The sequence below is a fragment of the Plecotus auritus genome (assembly GCF_963455305.1).
Source record: "Plecotus auritus genome assembly, chromosome: 2".
NCBI lineage: Eukaryota > Metazoa > Chordata > Mammalia > Chiroptera > Vespertilionidae > Plecotus > Plecotus auritus.
Window position 1 is genome coordinate 148,315,494 of NC_137771.1, and position 12,465 is coordinate 148,327,958.

The 12,465-nt window shown below is 41.7% G+C and overlaps 1 protein-coding gene and 2 pseudogenes across 3 annotated transcripts in view; all 3 read left to right on the forward strand.

Annotated features, from left to right (window-relative positions):
* Positions 1 to 2,998, forward strand: part of LOC308241227 (rho GTPase-activating protein 20-like) — a 45,722-nt pseudogene extending 42,724 nt beyond the window's left edge. The window contains exon 2 of the transcript in view: positions 1,832 to 2,998. The product of the transcript in view is annotated as a rho GTPase-activating protein 20-like (transcript). The remainder of the gene's footprint in view (positions 1 to 1,831) is intronic.
* A 626-nt stretch (positions 2,999 to 3,624) lies between these two features.
* Positions 3,625 to 4,501, forward strand: LOC308241829 (transmembrane protein 192-like). Its single transcript, XM_080655486.1, has one exon. The coding sequence runs from the start codon at positions 3,671 to 3,673 to the stop codon at positions 4,484 to 4,486; it is 816 nt and encodes a 271-aa protein (XP_080511612.1). The 5' UTR covers positions 3,625 to 3,670; the 3' UTR covers positions 4,487 to 4,501.
* A 585-nt stretch (positions 4,502 to 5,086) lies between these two features.
* Positions 5,087 to 6,573, forward strand: LOC308241228 (rho GTPase-activating protein 20-like; annotated as a pseudogene). The gene is made up of 2 exons: positions 5,087 to 5,239; positions 5,593 to 6,573. The product of its transcript is annotated as a rho GTPase-activating protein 20-like (transcript).
* Positions 6,574 to 12,465: the final 5,892 nt, after the last annotated feature.

The following is a 12,465-nucleotide window of genomic DNA, read 5'->3' on the forward strand; positions in this document are numbered from 1 at the left end:
TCTCTAGTGGGCATTTATAAAATTATCTGCTTACTATATTTTACCTTTTTTTTAATAAATAATATTCCAAGCTCATTACCCACCCTCCCTAACACTAAGTATGGTGGGATGTTCCCAGGTTCTAACATGATCCTATTCATCCCCTAACCCTGGCCATTGTTGATTGGTTCTAGGCCATTGTTCAATTACAGTATTAGGAAGACTTAATTTGCAAGTAAAAGAAAACCTGATGATTAAGAATACCTTAATTTACTTTTTTTCCCATAGAACAGAAACTTCAAAGGTAGGCAGCCCAGGGCTGGTGCATTTACTCAAGGATGTCATTAGGACCCAGGCTCTTTCTGTCTTATGGCTCCACAAACTTGTCCATGTGACTTTCAAAATCTTGGTACAAATGGTGGCTGGAACTCCATATCTAACAGCATATTACTGTAGGGAGGAATTATTTGGGAGGCTGAAGGCAGAGAAATTAAAGGACTAAATAGACAGTTATTATGACTCTTTTATAAAATGATTCTAGGATATTTGAGTGTAATATAAACTTCTATGAAAAGCTAATTTTAAAATTACTTCAGTTATATTCCATTGAGAGCACTTGGAATTTTAGCTGAGTCCCACCTTCCTGCTTTACTGAGCCTTGCCCTGGCTGGTCCAGTCCTCTGCCTATTATTGATGATCCAGCCAAGTAAAATGAATGAGTGGGACACTACTAGTTTATGTAACTGTTGCTGCTGAGAGATCAGGAACATCTGCCAGCAAAGCCGGAGACTCTAAGGGAACAGACTGGGAAATCCTCCTCCCTAACAGGTGTGTCTAACCCAAGGAGGCCTGGCACCAATAAGGGGAAGCCGCTGAGCCAGTCTGCTATGCCATAGGAGGAACACCCTCTGGAGCCACACACACCCACTTTCTCAGAACCAGACCATCCAAACAGCTTTCTCCTTGTTCACGCAAGGAACCCTTACTATTCTTCCAAATCTCCCTGGGGTATTCAGTATTCTGCATATTCAGTGTTTGATTCGAATCAGTCTCTGAACACCCAGCAGCCTTTGTCTGCTGCTCCATTCTCCACAGGGTAGGCAGGCAGCCCTTTCCTTCACAAACCTCCAATCCCCCCCAATCCTCAGCTAGGGCGGCAGTCAAGATTGGGACATTGCCTTTCTCTAGACCCTGAAGGTAGTCATCAGGGCTGGTGGTGTCCCAACACACGATGAAGAAAATGGAAGCACTAGAAAAAAGGAGGAGTGCTCCATCTCTTACCAGAGATAAAGTCCTACAAAAATGGCCTAATACCAAGAAGATGACTCCTGCTAGTCTGGACACATGTGCATTTCTATCATCATTTGCGTGATCCATTAAGACTCTGATATTTGATGGCCAGGTAGAACTCAAAAGAGGCTGGCAGAGGTGGAGGTGGCATCATTTCCTGCTCAATTAACTGTTTGTTATGGCCAAAATAAAATATAACTACAACTTTAAGATGAAAAATAAAATTAAGTGACATGTGGACAGCAAGCTGTGTGGGTAAAGTGGGAGAAGGCAGTACTAATGCCATGAGATCATTTGTCCTTGGCTGGCCCACAGGGAACTTTGTGGCCACTTTCAGTTCATAGAACAGAAGGGCAAATGGCTCTCTCCTTCAGAGATACATCAATATAAAGAAGGAGAAGGACTGACTATCCAAAAAGCAATTCCGTCAAAATCTTCACCAAGGACATTGGGAATAGCACGATTCTAAAACTATAATAATAAGGAATTGAAATACAGCAAATGAAGTTATCAACACGTCACTACCAAAGCTAAGGATACCTGGCTCTGAGAGAGATGACAGTTATGGGTCACTTCTGGCAAAGAAGAGGCACCACGTCCACTCATTGGGCATGAATATCTCTATGGAATTAAAATGAGCCATCTTAGAGACAGTGCACTCCCAACACAAGGACCAGAGGACTCCACCAGGCCTTCTAACCTCTGAGAGCCCTTCCTCATGGAACAGCTGCCCTGGGAGGTACAGGGCCAGTTCACCCTGCAGGCCAGCTGCCTGGTGCAGCCACACATTGGAGTGATTACGACCAGAAGACATTTAAAAGGAGATCTATCATAAATTGGGCCTTTGGGTAGGGTTCTGGCACTCATCTGGAAAACTTTCCCATGTCACCAACCTCTTCTATGCCAGAACAGCTCTTTCTGTGCCTGTGCCAAGTATCTGTGAGGATGACAATCGTCCCAAACTTGTCTCACATATGCTTTTTTTGTTTCTTAATCTAAAAGGAACCCTCACAAAAGGCCTCTTCAGACAATCATCCAATGTGAAATCTCCTAGAGAGGTGAAAGAGAAACTGAATTCCAGAGTTGAGATACACCTGGACTAAGAGTATGTTTTTGTGTTAGCATCTGTTTTAAAGGTTTTTCTACAAAATATTCCCGGAAGTATTTTTTCATCAGATTCCATCATCACTGGGTATATGTTTTGGATCAAGCAAATGATGCAGAGAAAATAAGTACAATTCAAAGGTTGTTAGACCAGCTTCCAAGAGCCAATGTTGTTATCTAAGGTAACCTTTCGGGGTGCTACACAACATTGAGCAACACTGCTCACCCAATCAGATGACTGCATTTAATTTAGTAGAGTGTATAGCTCCAAGCATTCTTTGGCCTCCTACTTCCTCCAGCCCAGAACTGAAAAACAATTTATAAAAAAGGTTACTCTGCTTATTCAATTTCTGATTGAAATTGTGGTCAAATATTGGGAGCAGAAATCACTTCCCTCTTTGGAGAGGTTTCAGTGAGATGTGATACTAGAGAGAATGCCTCCAATATCTCTTGCTTACAAATGACTGATTTCCCTTTCTGACAGCTTGGAAAATGGGCTGAATGTAGATGTTGATGTTCCATGCAGTGACTCGGTAAAGAAACTTGGTTGGGGAGCAGAATCATGGACTCTGTCTTAACCATTAGTGATGATGACCTTGAACAGCCGAGGTGGATGGTCTTTTAACTTTGACTTAGAAAGCTCTAAACATGAAGACATTCAAGTGGAACGGCCTCTTATGTCCAAGAAGTGACAGTTACAGTACTGCACAGAGAGGCCACACTGCAGGAACATGCAGATGCCCTATCAGGCATGACCTCACCCAGCTGTCTGACCACAGCTGCAGCAAAAAGCCCAAGGTGACACCTGCATAGCTTGCAGCCCAGCATCAACTACCTAAATTCAATGATTTGCGGTCTCATGAAGTTTTACCAGAAAAAGCTACTCAAGTCCAGTCATGATGTAATTTTTTCAAAAAAGATGAGGACCATTTGAAGCAGAATCAACCCCTACAGTACGAAGGTAAGATGTATCTGAAACAGAGTTTAGTCACAGGCCCTAATATCAAGAAATGTCTCACTAAGAAAAATGCTAAGATGAAAAGCTTGTTTGGTAATGAAGGAAATCATGTGAAGCTTCTCCCTAAATGGAAGTCAGAGGCGATTTCTGTGGCATCTTGCAGTCACATGTCCTCACATGTCATCCCAGGAACTAGCCCTTTGACTCAGATAGACCAGGACATGTCCTTCCATGCACAAATGATGTCCTCAAGAGTCTAAAGAGGCAACAGCGCCCACTGCGCCTGTGAACAGGTGGAGGGGCCGGGCTGGCCCGGGCTTCGGCCTCAAGCGTCGGGAAATGGCTGCGGGGGGCAGGCTGGAAGATGGTTCCTTGGATCCATCCCAAAGTGTTGAAGATGACCCCCTTCTGGACACCCAGCATCTTTCACATTATTCCTTACATGCTCATTTTAGACCCAGATTCCATCCTCTTCCTACGGTCACTATAGCACATCTTCTCCTGCTAATACATGTTGTGTTTGTTATTTTAGCATTTTTAACAGGTGTGCTTTGTTCTTACCCTAATCCAAATGAGGACAAGTGCCCAGGAAACTACACCAACCCACTGAAAGTTCAGACAGTCATAATCCTTGGAAAAGTTATGTTGTGGATTCTGCATTTCCTTCTTGAGCGCTACATTCAGTATCACCACAGCAAAGTAAGAAACCGAGGCTATCACATGATCTACCGATCGACAAGGCATCTTAAAAGACTTGCATTAATGATACACTCCACTGGCAACACTGCTCTCCTCCTCACCCTGTGCATACAGCATTCCTTCCCAGAGCCCAGCAGGTTGTATCTTGACCTCATTCTGGCCATCCTGGCCCTGGAACTGATCTGTTCCCTGTCATGTCTGCTCATCTACACAGTGAAGGTTCGAAAATTTAATAAAGCCAAACTACAGCCTGATATACTTGAAGAAGAAAAAGTCCATGCTTACCCTAGCAATATTACTTCAGAGACTGGATTCAGGACTATTTCAAGTTTAGAAGAAATTATTGAAAAGCAAGGAGACATAATAGTATACCTGAAGAGACACAATGCACTGTTGAGCAAGCGGTTGTTGGCTTTCACTTCCTCGGACCTAGGCTCTCATTCAAATCGAATGTGAGATTTCAAGGTCAAGACAGCAGAGGGATCCAGGCTAATACAAGACTGACCACCTGACAAACTATCATAGAAAATTGCAGCTTTTGCAGAGTGACATTTTACCCCTCTTGTAGGGTACCTGAATTTGGTTCTCACCTGTGTGGCTGTATAATATGTAGAGCTTGTGGATTATGTGATGGTGATTTGTCAAGCCTTGATATCTCAATGTCTGTTTTACACATTTTGAAATTATTTAACTGCCTGGTTTATCCTAGGACCAAAGGTAGAGTTTAAACATCTCCTGCACCAACACTTCTTCCACATGACATAACCCTATTGATAATTTGGCTACTTATAGAACGAGGCTGGCATGCTAATGTATTTAAAACAGGGATTTGATCAAATGAGTTCTTCCCACTTTTAAACTGATGAGGGAAGACATTTCTTGTGTTAATGATTCCTCCAATGGCACCTTCTCATATAGTTTATATGCTTGTGTAGTATTGGATGGCAACTTGGCCCTTGTAGCATTTATAAAGAAGTTTCTCACTGTAGGATCAAATTCTCACTAGGTGATTTACTATGCAAACTCCTACAGTTTTCCATTGTCCAGAAATAAGACATGAAGATTACTTGGATCAGTGTTAGACTAACCATTGTTGTCTGTTACCTCTATAGCACCTTCTACTGGCAACACTTTGAACTTTCTATTTTTGCCCTCTTCGGGAAGTTGCCATGCATTTCAGTACTGACTGAACATACCTTCACTGGATCAGTATGTTCAGTGATAGCAAAGGGGTCTTCTGTGGTTTTGTCTAAAAAGAAAGGACACCTCTTTTAGTCTTGGATCATACTTAAAAATAAAATACCCTATCAACTTCTATACTGATATTAAACTTATGTAATTCTCTGGATAAATTGAGGTATTTTTAGCCTGGCTGGCATGGTTCAGTGGTTGAGCGTCAACCTATGAACCAGGTCACAGTTCAATTCCCGGTCAGGGCATGCCCAGGTTGTGGGCTTGATCCCCAGTGTGGGTGGTATAGGAGGAAACTGACCAATGATTCTCTTTCTCCTTTTCCCTTCTCTGAAATCAATAAAAATATTTTAAAAAATAAATAAATAAAGAGGCAACAGCACTGCTCAGAGACCAACACTGATGACCAGCCCTGCAAACTGATCTATCTCAGAAGGATATTCTTAAAGAAACAAAACAAAACTAAGTACTGGACTGGTCTCTTGCATGGGGAAGATGATCATCAAAAACAGCACAAGTCTTTGCAATTGCAAGGGCAAAAGCTTAGTAACCAGAGTTCAGTCATGGGGACTGAGGTGGGCAGGAGTAGTACCACAAAGCAAAATGCTATGATTTTACCCTGCAGATTAACATATACTTTCCCATCTGGCTCATCAGTGAGCTTCCAAGGCTGCTTCTTCTCAGATTGCTGAACATTCTGTCTTTACACCCATTAAAACTTCCTCTCTAATTGATTTAACTTTCAACCTCATAGCAAGGAGGGAAAACTTTCTTTTTACTTTGCAGTTCCAGTCTCATTTCTGGAATGCTTGCTATCTCCACTGGGTAGACCAGCAGCTGCCTGGCTTTAACAAAAAAGTGACCCTGTAGAGTGTCATCCACAAATGCATTCTGTAACTCTTCACCCCAGCACATGGTTGAGAAATGGTTTGGCCAATTTGAAAAATTGGTACCACAAAAAGTAACAATGGCATATAGATCAGAGGGAAAGAAAATAGCTTCCCTAAAAGAACCCGTGAATCCACCTCCCCTTGGTTCTGGTATTCCAGAAGCCAACTCCCTGCAAGAGAAACAGAAAGACATGCTCCTGAGGGCAACTGAAGGAATTGAAGCTGTGCAGACAGACTACAGTATAGCTCTTATCCCAGCCAAGACTCAGAGAAACACGATAGCTCTCCATTCAGCCTAGTGGAAGACAACCTCAACTTTGTATGAAGTTAAATGATAAAGGAAAGAGTAGCGGGAAGTGCTCTCCTGGTACTCCATCTTGTTTGAGATCCTCACACAGCTTTTTGATTGTTGAAGATGTGTCTAGCTCAGACTCATGGCCTACAGTAGTTAGTGATGTTTGAAACAAACATTCAACCAAAGACATTTAACCACAAGAATCTGATGTCTAGAGGAACAGAAACTGAGCTAATAATGACATCAAGATAATAATTATGACTTTTTAAAAAATAAAACACCAGAAGATCCCAACATGGCGGCCAGCAGGATGGCAGTGAAGGAGAATATGTGAGTGTGTAAAGGAGTGAGAGGAGTGTGTGTGGAAATCTGTGGTGTGTTGTGTCGGTGAGTAAGGGACAGTTAGATCTCACAGGAGTCTCAGGGACTGGCAGAAAGGGCTCTCCTGGACACGGAGCCCCTACTACTGCAGTGGGCACTCCCAGACCCATGAGGCTTGAGCCCAGAGCTCATGCCATCTTGAAGGGGGGAGCAACAGAGGCCAGGAGTTCAGCAACACCAACACCTAGATGACCCCCAGACACCACCCAGCACCCACACAGTGAACTGCTCACCTGCCACCCCTGCAGTGAGTGGCAACCTACCTCACTGGCAGCTCCCAGTAGGGACCACAGGATAGAGAGACCGTCCACATTATGCCTCTCTGCCTGAACACCCAGACCTGGTACTTCAGGGTCGCAAGCATGCCACCACCCGGTCCCAGTGTCAGCACCCCACGTGCCAGCACCCCATGTAATAGGACCTAGCTTGCCTGGACACTGTGTGCCCATTACCCACACATGGAACCAGAGCTTCAGGGACCCTGCATGCCCAGACCCAGCGCTCCTCATAGCCTCATGCCTGGCCCAGTGCTTCAGAAACCTGTGTGCACCCAGTGACTGGGCATTCAGACTTGGTGCTTCAGGGAGCTCCATGTGCCAGTGCCCAGTCTCTGCACCACCACCCCACACACCTTGTCACAGCACGCTTGTCACCATGCCTGGAACTGGTGTCTCAGTGACCTATGCACCCAAAGCCAGTGGGCCCTGTTGGCACACACCTGGACCCAGTGATTCAGGACCCCCATGCACCACGCCTGGACCCAGTGATTCAGGACCCCCATGCACCACGCCTGGACCCAGTGATTCAGGACCCCCATGTACCAGAACCTGGCTCACCAAGACACTGTGCACCTGTTCCTCAGGCCTGCAATTGGTGGTTCAAGGACCATGCATGCCTGGCCCCAGCGTGCCCATGGCACCAGGAATCAGCATTTCAGAGACCCTGCAGGAGTCACACACCAGAAGAAATGAGCACATGCCCCAGGCACCTGCATTGGACAACTGAGGAACACATTCACAGGGGAAAGGAATACAACTCAGAGCAGAGACAAAGATGTAAGATTTAAGGTAAACCCAGACTCTAGGTTAAGGAGTCCCAGGCCATTGGATCACTAAGGGCTTCAAGTACTCAGGCCTAAGCAGGTTGCCCAGGGCCAGAAAGTGACAGCAACTCACATTACAAAGAAACAAATACAAAGAGACTGCAAAAATGGGGAGTCAAAGAAACAACCCCCAAAGGAAAGAAAAGGAGGAATGATCAGAAAAGGAACTAAATGATATTAAGGCAAGCAATATGTCAGAGAAAGAATTCAGAGTAAGGGTCACACAGTTCCTAAATCAGCTCTGTGAGAAAATCAACAACATATATGTAAGAACCAAGAGGAAATGAAGAAAGATAAAGCTACAATAAAAAACATAATGGAATATTTCAACAGTAGACTAGAAGAAGCAGAGAACAGAATCAGTGAGTTAGAAGAGAGGGCAAAAAAACACACCAAATCTGAACAGCAATTGGAGAAAACAATAGAAAACAGGAGGAGAGCCTAAGGGAGCTTTGAGACAACATGAAATGAAGCAACACCCGTATAATAGGGGTGCCAGAAGGACAAAAGGGGCAAGGATTAGAAAACCTATTTGAAGAAATAATGAAAGAAAATTTCCATGATTTGGGGACAAAAAAAGTTACATAAGCACAGAGTACTAAACAAGATGAACCCAAAAAGCCCCACACCAAAACACATCTTAATTACAATGGCAAACATTAACAACAAAGAGAGAATCTTAAGGGCTGAAAGAGAGAGAAGAGAGTTACTCACAAGGTATCTCCCATTAGATTATCAAAAGATTTCTCAACAGAAACACATCAGGCCAGAAGGGAGTGGAATGAAGTATACAAAGTGATGCAAAGCAAGGGACTGAATCAAAGAATACTCTACCCAACAAGGCTATCATTCAAAATTGAAGGGGAAATCAAGAGCTTCACAGACAAAAACAAAGGCCAAGGGAGTGTCTCACTACCAAGCCAGTAATGCAAGAAATGCTAAAGGAACTGTTGTAAAAAAGAAGAAATAGAAAGGGAAGAAGAAACACATGCATAAATAATAAAAATGGCTACAAACAAGTACTTATCCTATATAATAAAAGTCTAATATGCTAAGTTGCCCAGTCATCCATTCAACCAGTCAAAGCATAATATGCTAATGATATGCTAAGGCCACTCAACCACTCACTATAACATGCAGTGATCATGAGGGGGCAGACACTCCGACTGGTAGGTTAGCTTGCTGCTGGGGTCCGGCAGATTGGGACTGAGTGAGATGGGCTGGATATGCCCTGGAGCCTTCCCGCAGTCCCTTCCAGGCTGGCCAACCTCCTGTGGCCCAGAGCATGCACTGGTGGGGTTCCTCCAGCCTGGCCTGTGCCCTCTCACAATCCAGGACCCCTTGGGGGATGTTGGAGAGTCAGTTTCAGCCTGATCCCACAGGCCAGGCCAAGGAACCTGAATTCATGCACTGGCCCTCGAGTCAATAATAACCTTAAATGTAAATAGATTAAATGCTCCAATCAAAAGACACTGGGTGGCTTAATGGATAAGAAAACATGACCCATATATTCACATTCTACAAGAGCCCCACCTCAGAACAAGAGACTCACACAGACTGAAAGAAAAAGGATGGAAAAAAATTTCAGGCAAATGGAAATGAAAAAACAAAAAGGTAAGGTAGCAATATTTAACCTGACAAAATAGACCTCAAAGTGAAGACCATAATAAGAGATAAGAAAAACCACTTTATAATACTAAAGGGAGCAATTCAACAAGAGGATATAACTCTGATAAATATATAGGCACCCAATGCAGGAGCACCCAAATACATAAAAATACTTCTGGAAGATATCACGGGAGAGATCAACAGCAATTCAATCATAATAGGGGACTTTAATACCCCACTGACATTACTGGATAAAGCTTCTAGACAAAAAATCAACAATGAAATAGCAATCCTAAACAACTCACTATATCAGATGGAATTAATGGACATCTTCAGAACATTTCACCCCAAAGCTACAGAATATACATTCTTCTCAAGTGCACAAGGGACATTTTCAAAGATAGACCAAATATTAGGATGCAGGCTAAGTATCTACATATTCAAGAAGATTAAAATAATATCAAGCATCTTCTTGGATCATAAAGACATAACATTAGAAATCAACTGCAATAAAAGCAATAACAAAAAATCAAACACTTGGAGGCTAAGTACCATGCTATTAAACAATGATTGGGTTACCAAGGAGATTAAAGAAGAAATAAAAAGCATCCTGGAAACAAATGACAATGAAAACACAACAATCCAAAAATCTATGGGACACAGTGAAAGCAGACCTGAGAGGGAAGTTCATAGCTCCACAAAACTACCTCAAAAAAAAAAAAAATGGTAATAAATTATCTAACCCTACAACTTAAAGAATTAGAAAGAGAGCAACAGGAAAAGCCCAGAGTAAGCAAAAGGAAGGAAATAATAAAGATCAGAATGGAAATAAATGAAATAAAGAAAAAAATACAAAAGATCAATAAAACCAAGAGCTGGTTGTTTGAAAGGATAAAAAATATTGATGAACCTCTAGCCAGGCTTACCAACAAGCAAAGAGAGAGGATCCAAATAAACAAAATCAGAAATGAAATCAGTGAAGTAACAACTGACCCCACAGAAATACAAAGGGGATATATATAGATATATATATCCTTTGTATTTGTATATATATACTATGAACAACTCTATGCCAACAAACTGGACAACCTAGACAAAATAGACATATTCCTAGAAAAATGCAAACTTGCAACACTCAATCAGGAAAAATAAAAAATTCTGAATAGGCCGATAACTATGGAGGAAATTGAAGCAGTAATAAAAAAGCTTCCAGCAAACAAAAGCCATGTACTGGAAAGCTTCATAAGGGAGTTTTACCAAACATTCAAAGAAGAACTAAAACCTATTCTCCTCAGACTGTTCCAAAAAATTCAAAAGGAAGGAACACTTTCAAGTTCTTTCTATGGAGCCAGCATTACCCTAATCCCAAAACCAGATAAAGATACTTCAAAGAAAGATAATTATAGGCCAATATCCCTGGTGAACATAAGTGCTAAAATCCTCAACAAGATTCTAGCAAATCGGATCCAGCATTACATCAGAAAGATCATACACCATGAACAAGTGGGATTTATCTCAGGGATGCAAGGCTGGTATAATATCTGCAAATCAATAAACATGATACCTCCCTTAAACAAATTGAGAGACAAAAATCACATAACCATATCAATTGATGCAGAAAAAGCATTTGACAAAATCCAACACCTTTTCTTGATTAAAACTCTCTGCAAAGTGGGAACAGACATTATAAAAGCCTTATATGACAAATCTACAGCCAACATCACACTCAGTGGGCAAAAACTAAACTCATTTCCCCTAAAATGGGAACAGGACAGAGATGCCCACTTTCAACATAATACTGGAAGTGTTAGCCATAGTGATCAGACAAGAAGATATAAAAGGCATCCAAATTGGAAAAAAAAAAAAGTAAAACTGTCATTATTCATAGCTCATGTGATATTGTACATAGAACATCCTAAAGATTCCATCAAAAAACTACTAGACTTAATAAATGAATTCAGCAATATAGCAGGATACAAAACTAACACCCAGAAATCTATTGCTTTGTTATGCACCAATAATGAACATACAGAAAGAGAAACTAAAAAAAAAATCTCATTTACCATTGCAACAAAAACTTAATATACCTACGAATAAACTTAACTAAGGAGGGAAAAGACCTGTACTCAGAAAACTACAGGGCATTGAAAAAAGAGATAGAGGAAGATATATACAAATGGAAAAATATACCGTGTTCATGGAATGATAGAATCAACATCATTAAAATGTCTGTACTACCCAAAGCAATATATAGAGTCAATGCAATCCCCATTAAAATAACAATGGCATATTTCACAGACCTAGAACAAACTTTCCAAAAAAAATAATATGGAAAAAAAAAGACCCCGAATAGCTGCAGCAATCCTGAGAAAGAAGAAAAAAGTTGGAGGGATCACAATACCAGATATCAAGCTATATTACATAGCCACTATTCTCAAAACTATCTGGTACTGGTACAAGAACAGACGTATAGAACAATGGAACAGAACAGAAATCAACTCACACCATTATGCTCAATCAACATTTAAGAAAGGAGGCAAGAGCACACAATGGAGTCAAGAAAGTTTCTTCAATAAATGGTGTTGGGAAAATTGGACAGATACATGCAAAAAAATTAAACTAGACCACCAACTTACACCATAGACAAAAATAAACTCAAAATGGATAAAGGACTTAAACGTAAGAAGGGAAACCATAAAAATCTTTTTTTAAAAAATATATTTTATTGATTTTTTTACAGAGAGGAAGAGAGAGGGATAGAGAGTTAGAAACATCAATGAGAGAGAAACATCGACCAGCTGCCTCCTGCACACCTCCTACTGGGGATGTGCCCGCAACCAAGGTACGTGCCCTTGACCGGAATCGAACCTGGGACCCTTCAGTCCGCAGGCCGACACTCTATCCACTGAGCCAAACCGGTTTTGGCAACCATAAAAATCTTAGAAGAATCCCTAGGCAGCAAAATATC